General features: G+C 40.3%; 2 protein-coding genes across 2 annotated transcripts in view; both read right to left on the bottom strand.

Moving 5' to 3' along the window:
- Window positions 1-16,497, bottom strand: part of si:dkeyp-69b9.6 (uncharacterized) — a 752,000-nt gene that overhangs the window by 490,628 nt on the left and 244,875 nt on the right. The window lies entirely within an intron of this gene.
- The window catches only part of LOC114666437 (zinc finger and BTB domain-containing protein 18), a 32,943-nt gene continuing 23,740 nt past the window's right edge, over window positions 7,295-16,497 (bottom strand). Inside the window, exon 2 of the mRNA XM_028821297.2 lies at window positions 7,295-16,216. Coding sequence (XP_028677130.1) covers window positions 14,323-16,185 — 1,863 coding nt within the window. The 5' untranslated portion in view covers window positions 16,186-16,216 and the 3' untranslated portion in view covers window positions 7,295-14,322. The remainder of the gene's footprint in view (window positions 16,217-16,497) is intronic.

Below are 16,497 nucleotides of genomic sequence, written 5' to 3'. Positions count from 1 at the left end.
TTTTGCTCTTTCCAATCCTGCATTATGAAGTGCCCAGCTACGCAGTGCAATCACACAATCTGATATGACAGGGCAGTTCCCAGTTGTTTAAAGTGCATTAAGGCAGCTGGATGTGTCACTGAAGAGCCACTCGCCTCTCACACGTTAAAAGGGTCCTACATGCTTTCAGCTCTGCAGTGACCCTCGACCTCCAGACACCTCTGCACAGTGCATTTTCCAGCTCTTTGAATTCCAGTGACCTTGCCTGTGGTTCACCCGGTGGCCATGCCAGAGAGAGCCACTCTGTGTCTGAAGACAAGTCAAGCATCATCAGTACCTCATTTATTATGTTTTGAATTTGGGTAGGCCCGATCATTTTTGAGGGTTTTTTTTTTTTTTTAATATAAACAGTATACGGAGCTCACTCAAACTGTCAGCCTTCTCAAGCTGGTGCCAAATGACTCCTTTTTTTATTGCAGTGCTTGCCTGCGTGATTGGGGACAGCCTCTTGTCATCAGAACTGCCGATTTATTCATTTGCTTCATTGAGCTGTGCGGCATCTCAAATTGGGCGAGAAGGAAAATAAATAGATAGATGAGACACTATATGATAGATAGATAGATAGATAGATAGATAGATAGATAGATAGATAGATTGATAGATAGATAGATACTATATGATAGACAGACAGACAGACAGTATTCATTCCCTTGAAAGTTTTCACATTTTACTCAAGGCAAGTCTGTAAAAAGGAAAATTAAAAAAGGCTCAAGACAAGAGGTGGAGAAATGAAAACATTCAAGTCATTGTATGAGTGAGTATGACACAGTTGCAGATCTGCCTAGAGCGGGCTATCCACAAAAATCTGAGTGATTGTGCAAGAAGACGACTAGTGAGCGAGGGCCTAGAAAGGCCTTTGAAGAAGTCCATCCATCCATTTTCCAACCCGCTGAATCCGAACACAGGGTCACGGGGGTCTGCCGGAGCCAATCCCAGCCAACACAGGGCACAAGGCAGGAAGCAATCCCGGGCAGGGTGCCAACCCACCACAGGACACACACAAACACACCCACACACCAAGCACACACTAGGGCCAATTTAGAATCACCAATCCACCTAACCTGCATGTCTTTGGACTGTGGGAGGAAACCGGAGTGCCCGGAGGAAACCCACGCAGACACGGGGAGAACATGCAAACTCCACGCAGGGAGGACCCGGGAAGCGAACCCAGGTCCCCAGATCTCCCAACTGCGAGGCAGCAGCGCTACCCACTGCGCCACCGTGCCGCCCCCTTTGAAGAAGTGACAAGCTAAAATGGTTAGGAGTAGAGAGAATGTGCAGACAACAAGTGTTGTTGGATGCTTCACCAGTCACAGGTCTATGAGTAAGTGACAAAGTGAAAGCCACTGTTTTTATATTAAAAAAAAAAAAACAGACTTTGCCAGAAGGCACATGGGAGACTTGAGGTCAACTAGATGCAAATTCTAAGGTCTGGTGAGACTAAAATTATGTTTTTTGAATGCTACACATTATCAAAAACAGACAACACTCACTGTGAAGCGTGGAGATGGCACTTTCAGGCTATGGGGATGCTTCTCTGCAGCAGGTCCTGAAGGCTTGTGAGGGTAAAATGATTAGAGGAAAATATGGGAAAATCCTGGAGGAAACGCTTGATGAAGTCTGCGCCTTGGGAGAAGATCTGTTTACAAGCATGGCAACAATCAAAAGCTACACAGGAATGGCTTAACAACAATATTAAAGTCCAGTCCTGGTGTGGCCAAATCAGTGCCCATATCTCAATCCAACTGATAATTTCTGACTGCCCTTGAAAAAGGCTGTTCACCCATGATCACCATGACATCTGGCAGAGCTTGAGCAGTTTAGCAAAGAAGAATGGGGAAAAATGGCAGAATGGAGATGTGCAGAGCTGATAGAAAGAGAAACCTGTGAACACTGTGAAGGCTGTCAAAACATGAATCTATTAGCTTTTACCTTTCCCAATAGGGAAGCCGACAAAAGGGAAGGCCGGGGGAGACCCCAGTACACAGGGTGATGGTATCCCCCTCTGGTATGGCTCCCATTTGGACACCAGCAGGGCTGCATGGAAGTTGTAGTTTCGGAGGATAGCTCTTTTGGGGTCCCCAGGTGCCGCTAGGGGGACCTGCTGGAGGAAGGCTCCCCTGTCATAAGGAGGTTCTACTTGACCCAAAAATGGTTCCAGAAGGCCCACTTGTACCAGAACTACTCCCGGGTTCAGGCTGAAAAGCATGAGCTCCACCTTACCCTGTAAGTTAGTGTTTGGAGGTGACAGACACGTTTTGTGTGGAGAAGAGCAAAGGAGGACAAAAGAGGAAAAAGAATTGTGAGTGGGATTATGGACTGTGATGAGTAAATGAAGAACCTGTAAAAGGTACTTTATTCAATAAAAATACTCTTTGTTTAAACCTGTACCCAAATGGCTTATTTGTGTCTGGGTGATTTGGGTGTTGCTATGACCTGAATGGATAAATTTCAACAATCTGTCTGATATCTGCTCATGTTTCTGTTGTGCTTGTGATCTTGTGACTGTATTTAATTTGCTTAGTTTCAGTCCAGTCACTTATGCAAATGATGGGTAAGTCACTTGTGGGGACACTGGACTGAAAAATAAGTGCTAATTAACATTTAATTCATCGACACTACTGTCTGTTCTAAGAAACTTGCTGTTTAATGATAGGAACCTTTTAGAGATAACAGGCCTGACTCATTCCAAACAGCTTAAAGACAAGAGGACAAAGCTATAGGACTGTTTGTTGGAAGATCCACACATTTGTTTTCTGCAATCTCTTGTTCCAGTTTTGTGTCTCAAGTTGCCTATTCCAGCATCAACAGGGAGTGGTCTATCATATACAGTATACGCTTACTCAAACCAGTCTAATCTAGAGGGACCAATGAACCTAAGCAGCACATCTTTGGGATGTGGATGTAACCATCAAACAACTTTATCTTATAAACCTTCCTTTATAGAGTGCATAATCACAAAGGGTTTTTATAAAGCAAACAAGCAGCAAACACTAAAGCAAAAGGACAACCGGGTAAAGAGGTTCATTTATAAATATCACTCAGCTTGTGACGATTAGGACCTAGAGTTACCATGGCCATCCAGGATACCCAACGTGATACTTCCTTAACTCTTTATTGATTGAGAAGAAACATGTCGTCAGCAACCCATCAATGCCAATACTGTATACTTAAAAGAAATGCTCTTTTACAATGACAGTATGTAAACATGACATGGCAAATGGCACAACGTGGCCGATAGGTCTGCCAGCTTTAATTAAAAAAAAAGAAAAAAAAAGAAAAAATCAGCAGCACTTTCATAATGAACAGATGCAAGACTTGTGCCACAGCTCTCCAACTTTAGCCCCGAGCAGCTGTTAGCAGTCACCATTTGTTGAAGTGGTGCAACAAGTCACATTCTATTAATAATAAATCCATTAACATAAATTTGACTGATACAAATGAGAAAAAAGAACAAGAAATTGTAGTAATATTGAAATTATGTCTTAAAAAAAAAAAAAAAAAGAGTATATACAAAAATACAGAGTACAGCAGAATTTCAATTTATGGGAATTTAAGTTTAGGTGAACAGGCAGCGGAATACAAAACGTAGGAAAAGGATATCAGTAGGGGTGGGCAGTATGACCAAAATTCTATATCACGGCATTTTTCTAAATTATCCCGGTTTCACGGTATTAGACGGTATTTTTTCCCCCCATGCATGAGTGGATGTTAACCACATTTTCCACTGGAATTACTGGCTAAGAATAACCTATTCCACTGTCAAGAGTATTGTACATTGTACAAAAAAAACATTTTAATGTGCACACAAGTATTAATACAGGTTTGCATTGCCCCATAAAGTGAAAGTTTTCAAGGGGGTGGCACTAATGGAGAAGGTATCACATTGCATGACAGATGCAGTCAAAATATAGAACCTTTTTATTGAACAAATTTTGCAAAAACTTAAACTATAATTTTGACAACATATTTTCAACCATACAAAGAGGCATTTAGACTTAGTAAAATATCCAGAAGTGCTTGTCAAAAGTTGTATTGCACTGAATATGTCTTAGAAAAGGAATAAATAGTAAATATTTTTTGTAAACCAACTACACTCTCTGTTAATGTTAACAATCTCTGTCCACTGACACGTTAAAGTGACTTTTTAAACAACTTTATCATCATTAAACTGCATAATATTTAAACTAATAAATAATAACAATAAAATAAATAATAGTATTATTACTGATAGTTGCACTATTATGTTCAGTGTAGAGAACTTTATCGCAGGTGTGACGAGGCTCCAAAAAACTGGATGTATGAATGGGTATCGCACAGGTTTAACTTAAATATTGTATAAATGTTGGGTTTGTGATCTGGTGGTCGGAGACACGAACACAGAATTCAATGCATGTTCTTCTGAGCGGGCTTTCTTTATTGCACGCGTGCTGTCTCTATCTGACGTACTAAAACCCCAGTTCCTATCCGTCCTTTTTCTCTCCACACATAACCAATCACCACACGATAAACGTCTTTGTGAAATTAAAACTAATTATAAACTTAGCCCACGGAGTGTTCAGAACTTTAAAAATATCTTCGTTATACATGTTTAATTACGCCATCCATTCAGAGTTGCGCCCATCTCTGAACGAGTCGCCAGCACATCAAAGGATGAATATAAGCAAAACATACACTAGCAGGGTCAATATAGCACAACAAAACCCCACATCCTACATGACTTTGAAAGGAAACTGATGCGCCGAGTAAACCCACCAGAAAAACATGCAATGCAAGGCAGGCACGCCGCCGTGCCCCCATATGATTAATGCATGCTTTAATGCATTTCACCATGAAAATTATATTAAGTATTTATTTTAGCATTCTAAATGTTCAGAGAGAAGGAAGATCATGAAGTGAATGTATTCTGTGCGGGGTTCGCTGCCGGCGCCATCTCTTAGTGTAAGAAGAAGTCAGTTTAAGAATCACTTAACACAAAGCATTTAATGTGCTATATAACTTAAGACGGGGTTTGAAAACATGTCGTCACACTATTACATAGTACCCAGGTACATTACACTGTATTGAAAACAAATAAAACAAGTACAACTTGGCTTGCAGTATTATCCAGTAGTATAGAAACAGTATTTACACATCTGACCTTTTAAAACTAAAGTATCTCCAGGCTCTCTGTCCATTTTCACCACGCAGCATTCCTATGCTACCGCCCACTATTTGGTGGTGTAGCAGTGAAAAAGAGCCCTAGTGCAACAAATCTGTGTTTAGCGGTGTAGCAGTGAAAAAGGTCCCCACTTGAACAGTTTCCCGCTGCGCCACGTTCCGAACGTCGTTTAGGCAATTTAAACCGGTGTTGCGGTATAAGAAAAATCCATATCATAAAAAAAAATAAAAAACGGTTTTCGGTATGAACCGGTACACCGCGCAGCACTAGATATCAGCAATGAAATTAGGAAGATGATGCACTTTTGTTCTCTATTCTACAAAAAGTGTCTCCCATTTTCCCCGAGGAAGAGCAAGACATCCATCTCTCAGTGTGTCTCACACACTATGGCACAAAGACCAAATGAGTCCAGCTGTGCTCATACCATGCTGTGTGTACATCTTGCCTGCCTCATTGTTGACTGAGGTACTGCCTCTGCCATGGTCTTGTCCCCTTAAAGGGGAATGGCCACTTATTCCTATCTTTTATCAGTGAGGAATACCCTTTCACATAGGTGCTTTGAAAATATCACAAAATGAAAGAATGCAGCCGTTTTCATATAAAATCGATGTCACGCTATGTGACTCACACTGCTGTTGCTGATCTTTTCGCCAAACCATGTTAACTTACACAACTGAAAATCGCTGTGTATGTCAAATTTAGCAACTGCACAACAACATTACAGCACAGTCTGCCCTTTTCCTGATAGCCAATAGCATACTGCCAGGTGGAGCCAGTGCTGTATGAAGGGTAACAGGTATGGTGAGCTCAGCTGTAATGTCTGACATTTTTTTTTTTGTGCATTGTGTCATGGTATGTAAAACATGAGATATCAGACAGACAAGATTTTCTGTTTGTCAGGTCCAAATTACCCTTGCTCCTTTTAACTTGTCGCTGCATTATATGAACTGTACTTCTGGAAGAACATTCACTGGTCATCAGCTCTTAAGCACACAGAGCCTGCACCTTTGACTAATACAAAATGAAACCTGTTTGGATTATGTTGGAGAAAGTCATGGACTAGTTAGATAGAATGAGTCACTGGGAATGTCAGACTAGGCCACTGGCCTTCACAGGTGTTTGCCACCAACTGTAGGCGACTCACTAAGATTATGTAAATGAAGGAGATGATTAGACCGGCGACATCACTAGTCTAACACTGAGCTAATATTAAGTCCCAAGAATCAGCATGGCAGTGTGAGCTATTCCATTCACTGCCTGCCCATCCACGTACCACCAGTGCTTGACCTCTTCCACCAGTTCAATATTAGACCAGTGATGTCACCCAGCCAGTCTTCTCTAGTGATTTTACATTTCAGGCTGTGATGTTTTCAAAGATCATTATTAAAAGATTGAAAAATGTGACTGTTCTTTAAACTAATTTTACTGCACCCAGTGACATAGCTACCGAGGTATATGAATTATTTTATACTGTACAAATTAATGATACTGGCAAAGTCATGTTCACTGCACCTCTGGGACACAGTGTTAAGAGCCCTTCTGAGGACATTCCTCAGTAAGCAATTTTCAAGTCAGTTTATTTCTGCACAGTGCTCTTCACTGAATGCCGGGTGCAGAGGGCGGTAAGACGTTTACAGGTTGAGCCATGTAATATGAACTTTCTGACTGAACTCTTTTGACTATGCACATTCAAACAAAGTTGAAACGCCCTACCTTCATAATGCAGAGTGAGGCTGACAGATGATCTGTCCTCAGGAGAGGGTGGAGATCTAGGCAAAGGTTGCTTTGTCTTCGGGTTTTGCTGTTCCTAAACCCTTCCCTGACTCTTCAAAAAAAGAGGGATTAATTTATTCCTTCTCAGATATAATGTAAGTAAATTTACTTCAAAATAATCAAAATTATAATAACTTATGAATAAAGTATTTGCTTTATACAGGTTTGAGGCCACAAAGAGTTACACTTTTGTCTTCCGTTTTGGGCTTATAACATCACCCAATAAACCAACTGACCAATTTATATAAAGAAACTGTGTATCATGCAGTAAAAACAACAATGTTAATGTGACCAAATAAAACACTTCAGTCAAAACGCAAATTACATTTCTATCTTTATTTAACCAATAAATTCAAAAATAAAATCAAAAATGATTTTTAGACATAATATTGATTCAAAAATTGTTAGGGAAGGGGTTATTCCGTATTACTGCTCGAGAAACCAGACAAACATAAGACAATTAAAGGTCTCCCCATAGTATCTTACAGGCAAAGCATCTTATCAAAGGCATCTAATAAACCATCATTTGAAGAAAGAAAAAAAAAAGTGTTCAAAAGAATGATTAATTAAAGTAACAGCTTCAGTTTTAACAAAAACCAGAAGACACCGGTGGCTGAGAACTCTTCCTTGGTCCACAAAGAAGACTATAAACACTAATGCTGAAATGCAATGAGAAGAATGTGACTTCAATAAATAAATAAATGACTGTTCACATTTCTCAACACCGACAGGTGACTATGGACAACTCAAGAAAAGTTCAAAGATTAAATCCCAAATCTAAACTGAAACGCTCTGGCGTCAGCTATAACAGCTAGCAATGTACACAATTTCCATTTCCACCAATGTTTTCAGCAAAACAGGCATTTTCCAGAATGCAAGGTAATTTACTGAGGGCAGCTTTCACACCACACTACTCATCTTTTACATGTTATACAGTGCCACCATTTGGAAGACAGCATAAAAGCACAATTTTTAATGAAAAAAAAAAAAAACAGAATTGGATTACAGATTAAGAAAAACTGTGAAAGCTTTGAAGAAAAATCAACTGTAAGCAATATGAACATAAATGTGAAATCAAAATTTCAACATAAAAAATAAGTATCAAAAAGAATAGAGTTTAAAGTTGAAACCACAGTGAGCTGTAATCTTGGGAAGTCATCTCCTAAAGATTCGTAAGAGGTGCTAGTGCAGAGAAGGAGCACAGTCCCAGGATTTGAAGTTTTAAATGTGACAGCACCACACTTTTGGGTGTGAACTGATGTACACTGCTATGGACTGGCACTCTGTCCACAAACTGGTTCCTGCCTTGCCCCTGAGGCTTGATGCAACTCAGAATCAGATTAAGAGGATGGATGGATGGATGGAATTTAAATACACCACAAAATATCATATCTAATAGTGGCTGACAGTGGCCCCCTGAGGAACAAGGCTAACAAAACATTTTAGTTCATAAATTTGCTTCTTAAATTAAAAAACCTTACAATTTACTTCTTTCTAATTTTCAGTTTTCTAGCAATGCTTGTAAATTCCATATTTAAAAATATCAAGAGCATAAACTGCTTAGCTTAGCATTTTCAGAAGATATGTACCCCTTAAACAGTAGATGAATCAAATAGGGAGACAGCATAGTGAGGTGAGTTCAAACAAAAAAAAAAAAAAAGGAGACATACAGTTAAAAAATTTTCTTCTGTTTTTGACATAAAGTATTCCTGAAAACATGAAGCAGTTAAATTGCACTGTTCATAAATGAAGACAGAGTGTACTAATTATTATTTTATGGATGAGTAGCTAATTAAGTACATTTTAAAAACGTCTCAAGTATTCAGAATCCCCATGAAACATCACAAGAGTGCAATGAAATAACTTGAAAGTTTTACAAGCGTTTGTATCCATCAACACTCAGGGTTCTTATAGAAAAGGAAGCGCAGTCAAAATCTTACCTAAGAACACCAAAGTGTTTCAGAGTGGACTGCCGGTGCTAATACTGCTATCCACAGGTAGCCTGAAAACTTTGTAGACATTTTATGGTTTGAAAAAATACTCAATACAGTACATCTAAATATGCATTTGTATTCTACTGAAGGAACAATGAGCAAAACAAATCCTGTCGGGTCCATTTCAAAGTTAAACACAACAACACTGCTCATTTTGATTTAATTACAGTAGCTGTTCATTCAGGTAAAACTGGCCTGTGATGTAACACAAGGTGACTGCAAATTGCTACAGATGTATGTTAAATGACAAGTGGAAGCTGCTGTGAACCCCAAGACCGAGGCTGCACACAGGTTTTGTAGGGTCGTTTAGTGATCTGTTTCTGCTATAGTATGTTATTGCATTTGTGTAATATTTTGTCGCTTCATTTTTGATGTTTCTGCATTAGTAAGAGAAGCAAGTAATACTTTTATTCTGCTTGAAACATAATATACATTTGAATTAAAATATCTTTAATACAACTGAAATCTTTCAATGGCATGGACATGCTGCCAGCAAGCCATGTGGTATAGTGGCTAAAGCACTGGACCTAAAACACAAGTTTTTCTCTCACTCGTGTCATATGGTGCGACTCTAATAAAGTCACTTTACCGGTCTGTGAGCCACCTCTAAAGAAACATGTAAACCACCAAACTGTATGCTGATCTTGAACGTCTCTTGGGGAAAATAAGCACTCTGTGTATGAGACATTCCCACTAATATTACAACTCAGCTCTGGCCTCGGTGGTAACAGTAACACCATCCCAAGAGGCTTTACAGGTACAGTACAATTGAGTGTTTTTTTCCCCATAATGTGAAAGGTCACTCCATACATAGGTTGTGGAGTCTGAAGTGGCAGCATTCTCCTACACCAGTTGTGGTGGAAGGCCGACTGCTCAACCCGGCCGGGATGCCCATAGAGAAGAAAGATGGGGGGAAAGCAGCTTCTGAGCGACACTACTCCCAACCCCGGACAACAGATGGAGATGTCCGTGCAGCACAGCGGTACCCCGAATTCCCGCAGGGCACCATGGAATTTGGAGTTCGGCTTCACAGCCCTGCTGGGTACCATGGGTGCAGCCAGGAGATGCCGCAGGGTGACTCGACAACCTTTATTTTCTGTATAGCCCGGAAGTACTCCCAAGTCACGGGGACGGAAACACAGAAGTACTTCTGGCCTGAAGAAAAACACAATTCTCCGTTTGACCCGGAAGTGCAGACGAGTCACGTGGTCAGAAGGACAGAAGCACTTCCAGGTCAGGATATTTAAAGGATGGTGGAGACCCAGCAGGTGAGCCAGACTTGGGAGGGAGTGGGACAGAGCTTGCTGGGTGGAGTGGAGGAGAGATTTGTGCCGATTATTGGTGTTTGCCTGTTTATGGTGGTGGAGGTGCTTCAGGGCACTATTTCAAGAAGAAAAAGAATACTTCTTGGTGCTTTTACCCTGTGTCAGCGCCTGTCTGTTGAGTCTAACGAGGCAACAGCGACCCCTGGTGTTCACACAGTTTAGTAAGTTAAAGGACCGACAGTTGATAAACAAAATTTACTGATAAAAATCCCTTCATAGTGAATATGTCCTTTAGTAATGTAAAAACAAGCCTTTTTGTATAGTGCAAATATAAAAACACATCTGAAAGCATTTCAAAGATTTGTCTGTGAATTATGTGAACATTGGTAGGTCAGACTGAGACACTACTGGGCAATAAAACCCTTGTGGTCTTCAGCCCAGCTCCTTTGCCACTTGGGCACTTGCTGGCTTCTTAGTGTTCAAAAATTGATACATTTATACTGAAGCAAATATAAATGCTACCAAACTGGAAAATTTGACTTTATACCATAACCTCATTGCATCCTCAGCAAGTGAGCCAGACAACTTTACATGGCTAGTGCTGCACATTTACTGCAATGCTTCACTGTTCAGAGCTGCAAAAACAACACTAAATAATTTTTATATAAAAAGCACCAGATTAGAGTGTGTAATGTCACTTCACGAAGCCTCACATCAGTGACTGAATACACAGCTTACACTCCGAACAGGGCACAATAATACCTTATTCCACTCATGCTAAAAGAATATTGTTGTTTTTAAACTGTAGTTTTATCAGATATTTTACTCCACATGATTATTTGTTACAGGCTCACAGGAAGACACAAATCGACTGAATGATATGGAAATAATCTGTTTGAAGAAATATTGCATGGACCAAACTATTAAGAATATGTAAAACATAATTTAAAAGGTTGAATCAGTCAACTCTTAATAAATGTTATTTTACAAACTCTTTAGCCTGTGTTAATTAACTGGCTTTGAGACCCCATGTTCGTGTGTGTTTCCTCCCACAGAGCAAAGACAATCAGGTTTGGTAGATTGGCAGTGCTAAATTGGCCTTACTGTATTTGTGTGTATGTGTCCACTGATTGTTCCCACTTATATAAATGACATAATCAGAGTCTGTATGTATACCTCACACACACAGACAAGACTTTTCTCATCATTCACTGCACTAACACAGGCGAAGGAGTCTGCAAAAGAACAGCAGGGATTGTTCCTGCCTTGGGCCCTGTGCTTGCTGGGATAGGTTCCAGCTACCCCTGCTCAGGGAAAAGCGGGTTTAGAAAATGGATGGATGTTATATAAATCTGCGTATATGTTATATTTGACACAGCTTGTACATACTCATCTGAAACATATAAAATGTTGCCACTACAGACTGGAGTACTTTCAGGAATGAATTATTCAGCAGAAGTGTGAGAAGAAATGCTACTGGGGCTCTTTTATACCTACGGCAATTCACATTAATAAGCCTCACTGTGACTGTGACTTCTCGTTTTATCTTTAGCCAAGTCAAATGTTTTTCTTTCTTTTTAGTTATTCTGGTGGGTATTTGTCAGTTATAATAATAATATTATTACTACTTATTTATTAAGTGAGCTTCTGTAAAAAGTTAAATTTCTCCAAGGGGACAAATAAAGTGCCATCTATCAATCTACAGTATTTTTGCAGTTTGGATCAAAGGTGCTGTAATTGTATCCAGATCAACTAGAAACACGTGATCCAGATCTGATTTTGTAAGTACAGGGTGTCCATAAAGTCTGTGTGCAGTTTAAAATAGTTGTAACTTTGTAAATATATGTGATAGAAAGAATTTGTAAAAAGGTTTAGAAAGTTTGATGTATCTAGTTTTTTTTTTTTTTGTCTTTAGAAGTTTTATTTTTGCTGTATTTGGGGAACTGAAAATCCACGAGTCTGTTGAACATGAAAGAGATTCTCCCAAAGTTAATGTGTGGTGTGCTTTGGGGAAAAAATCGAGTCATAGGGCCATTCTTTTTTGAAGGGCACGTTGTTAATGGTGATAGCTATTTAGAAAGGCTGCAAAATTACTTTATTCCTCAACTTGAACAATTAGGACTGATAGAGAATCCAGTGTTTCAACAAGATGGTGCTCCTTGTCACTTTCATTTGCATGTTAGACAGTTTCTACATGATGAATTCCCTAACAGATGGACTGGAAGAGGTGGCCCATTTTCTTGGCCTCCATTGGATTTCTTTTTATGGGGACATGTGAAAACTAATGTTTATTCAACCAAACCTCGATCTTTAGAAGACTTGCAAGCTAGGATAACTGATGTGATTACTGGTATTACTGAAAATGAGCTTGAAAATGTTTTCTGAGAACTACAGAATCGTATTACTCTTTGTATTAGTAATGATGGTGGACATGTTGAAAATTAACAAGAACAATAAAAAAAAATGTGTTTCTTCTTTCTGATCCTTTTTACAGATTCGTTCTATCACATATACTTACAAAGTTACAACTATTTTAAATTGCATACGGACTTTATGGACACCCTGTATGTTTATTTCGTACAAAATGGATAAGGAGCTAGACTGGAAGCCATAAGATGTCACAATTACAGCACACCTTTCGCCCACTTTATGGTATCACTCCAAATATAAAAATTATACATCTGTATGAGTGAGAGGTTGTATGCTAGAAAAAAAATGACTATTGATGAAATTAAAGAATTTTATATCATATGCTCCTATAGTCCCAAGCTGTGTTACATGTGCATTTTTATACAAGGTAAGTACTGCTAGGTGAAGTCACTCAAAAAATCCCACAGCGAGTGAGTAGTGGGGTCTGAATCAGGAACTTTGTGATTTACAGTCTAACAGGGTTGGAGAACTCACTGTTTTAAGTGTTTATTGAGTTAGCACCGTCACTATATTTTAGAAAGCAATGGCTATTTTAAATAATGCCTTTTCATAGTAAAGACCACCTCAAGGGTCCTTACAAGTACAGTGTTTTCAATATTTGTGCAAGCATAGCAAAGGCAAATTATGTCACTTTTTCATGGGTCAAACACCAACACCATTGATGTTTACAATCAAATGCCTCAGCCACTAGCTGACCACACTGCCTGGCTGACTATTAATTTGACTGATCATAGGGGAATTCCATTTATAGGATGTATACTGTCACGTGTAGATAGTACAGTGACATCCTTACTAGCATTGTGCAAATAAAAATGCAACATAACACCACTCTCCATGTATGTTCTTGAAATCATTCAGAAAGCCATTCTTTATATTAACTGCAATAAATTGAGAACAAAATTTCAGTCCCAAGGTGGAGTTTCAGAACCCTTCAGTCCTTCCTTTTCCAACACATGGCTAATATTAAAAAAAAATGCTCTTAATTACATGGCCCCTGTATGCATAAATAAAGTGCCAAAAATGAAAAAAGGAAGATATACAACAAAAGGGTAACCGAGAAATGTACCTCACCAAAGGACTAACAGCATCACTAAGGTGCAGCAATATCATTGAAATTGACACTCTTTGGGGATTATTTCTTCTCAAGATGCTTAGCAGAGGAGAACAAAGAGCTACCCTGATCAGACACTTTGCACATGGGACACTTTCATATTTACAGACCATTAAACATATATGGCAGCAATTGACAGCCACTCACCTAATGACATGAGGGGGCTGAATATTTTGGGGGACTTTTATCTAAGGAATCCTTCATGTTCTGTTTTGAAACTGGAACAGAACTCTGCCATTCACTGATCACATATCAAATGTGTCAACTTTGGGGGCAACATGTCCCACCTTGCCCACCCCCTTCCCTACCAGGTAAGGGAGAAGCCTGGTATTTTGGCCCAGCAGGGGGCATATAGAGATCTGTAGGAGGCAGCTTCAGGGGCTGAACACCTTGGGCCACCAGCAGCCAAGTGCCAGGCAACTTAGCCTCATACGAGGGCTGGGCATCCTAGACCTCATGGGGTGCAGCTGTCATTTTCTATTTCCAAGTAAGCAAAAGCCAAGTTCACCGATTCAAGTGCAGGTCAAGTCTTTTTTTTTGTTCTATTGATCAGAGGACAGTATCCTCATCTTCTTTTTTCAAAGTCTCTTCATCTTTGCTCACACTGGCCATCTCCTCATTGTCTTCCCCCTCACTGCACTCCCCAGGAACAGCAGAGCTGCCAGAGTACCAACCCAGCTTACTGTCAGAGAGGTCGTCACTGGCCCTCATAAGCATTTCCCCTTGTGGCTCATCCGAGAACAGACCCTCCCTGGCATGCTTCCGCTTAATGTGCCGCCTCAATGTGTTCCTCTCTGCAAAGCGCATGTGACAGTCCTCACACTGGTATGGCTTCTCTCCAGTATGCACTCGCTGGTGGCGCATCAGCTCACCGGCCTCCCGGAAGCGCTTACCGCATATGGCGCAGGCATAGTTCCGCTGACCAGTGTGGATGTGTTTATGTCTTTCCAGGTGACTAGATCTTTTAAAACGTTTTCCACACTCACCACATACATAAGGCTTGTGCTCCGAGTGAGTGATGCTATGTCGCTCCAAGTCTGAGAGGTAGAAAAAGGCGCGGAAGCAGACCTGGCAGTACAGCACCCGTTTAGGAGCACTATTAGAAGCTGCAGCCTTCCCGGGAGAAGCAACACCAGAGGATGGAAATGTTAAGGTATATGTAGAAGTGGAGGCTGAGCTTAAAACTGAGGAAATATCCTGGTCCTCTTTAGATGCCATGGCACCAAGTACTTCACCATCACGAAGGTCGGAAGAATGCGTAACAACTGCTACTGATCCACTCTGCCCAGCTTTCAAAGCATTTAAAGTCTTCTCGCTCATTGCTGTGGCAGGTATGCTCCGTTTTCGTTTAGACAGAGTGTAGCCTTCATCTTGAACATGTAAACTCAGAAATCCTCTAGAGGCTCCAGTCACAGAAGCTGTGCCTGTGGTACCCAAGTACTCTGATGATGCATGGTCTCCTTGGGCTGTGAAGATATATGGAATCCCTTTATCATCGATGAGGAGATAACCTTTAGATTCCTTGTCTTCAGTTTTGGAAGCGGAGTCCTGGCAGGGTCCTGCACTATCCTCACTGGACGATAACAAATAGTCTGAGTAACAGGATCGGTCTTTGCTTGAATTCTCAGATGTGCAACATGGTGTGTTGCTTGATACTGTACTTTGTAAGCACGATTCACCCAGACCATTCAGTGGGCTCTCACCAACTAGTTTAACTTCGGATTCGCCAACCAAGTCCACCTCCATAACCAAGCTGTTCCCATTACTTCTCTCACTTCGGTACAGCTTCATGATGCTCAGACCTTCCTTTTTGTGACTGCTCTCCATTTCACCAGCTGCTGTTTGGTCTGAAAAACATTCTCGTCCACCGAGAAGACCTACTCCTTCTTCCGTAGCCTTTTTGTTCTTATGTTCAAGGTGAGTTGTATCCTGCTCTTCTTTAACATGGGCTGTCACTGCTGGTTCATCTGGAGACTTTTCACCTGTTACCTTCAAGCAAAGTGGTTCTTTCCTATCTACATCATGAGTTTGTACTGGTGGGTCTGGCTTTTTCTTGGACAGATCTATTGGCTGAGAATCTAAATCTTCGGGCATGTCTGAGAAATGAGCAGACATCTTGGATTTCACCGAACTAATATGTATATCTTGCAGCAGATCAGTGTCCAAGTCTTTCTTGGGGTTCCAATGCTCAGAGAGAAAATGTGAATTCCTCCAGCTTAGATTTTGAGAATTGGTCTCCTCAGACCTCTGGCACCCTAATGCTAAGGAAGTTTCACGTTTCCGTGTGCGATCCAGGCTGTACAGCAACAGACTGGGCCTTGTTCGTTGTTTCATAATCTTTCTCTTGCTAAAATCATCCATAAGAGAAGACTCTGGAATAACGCTATTGGAATTCCGGCCTGGGGAATCCATGGAGGTAGCAGTAATGATCGTCTTTCAAATCCTAAAAATGAGAACAAAAAAATGAATGAGTGCATTCATCCTTACTGCCCCAATCAAAATCATGTGGCTGGAACAGATAACAAAAGACAAAAATGATTTCAAATCAATTGTCCATACACTGCACTACAAAAGACCACAATATATTTTATATCAATAACATGCTGAACAAAAGAAAAGAAAAAAAAAAAAGTACAAAATGAGAATCAAAAGAGTTCCATGCATTTTTATCCCTGGTCGAGTCTAACTAAGAGCTATGAGGAGCAGGTTATACTTATAGCAGCT

Source organism: Erpetoichthys calabaricus, chromosome 16 (genome assembly GCF_900747795.2).
Source record: "Erpetoichthys calabaricus chromosome 16, fErpCal1.3, whole genome shotgun sequence".
NCBI lineage: Eukaryota > Metazoa > Chordata > Cladistia > Polypteriformes > Polypteridae > Erpetoichthys > Erpetoichthys calabaricus.
Note: the sequence above shows the minus strand (reverse complement) of the source record. Positions and strands in the feature narration are given on the sequence as shown.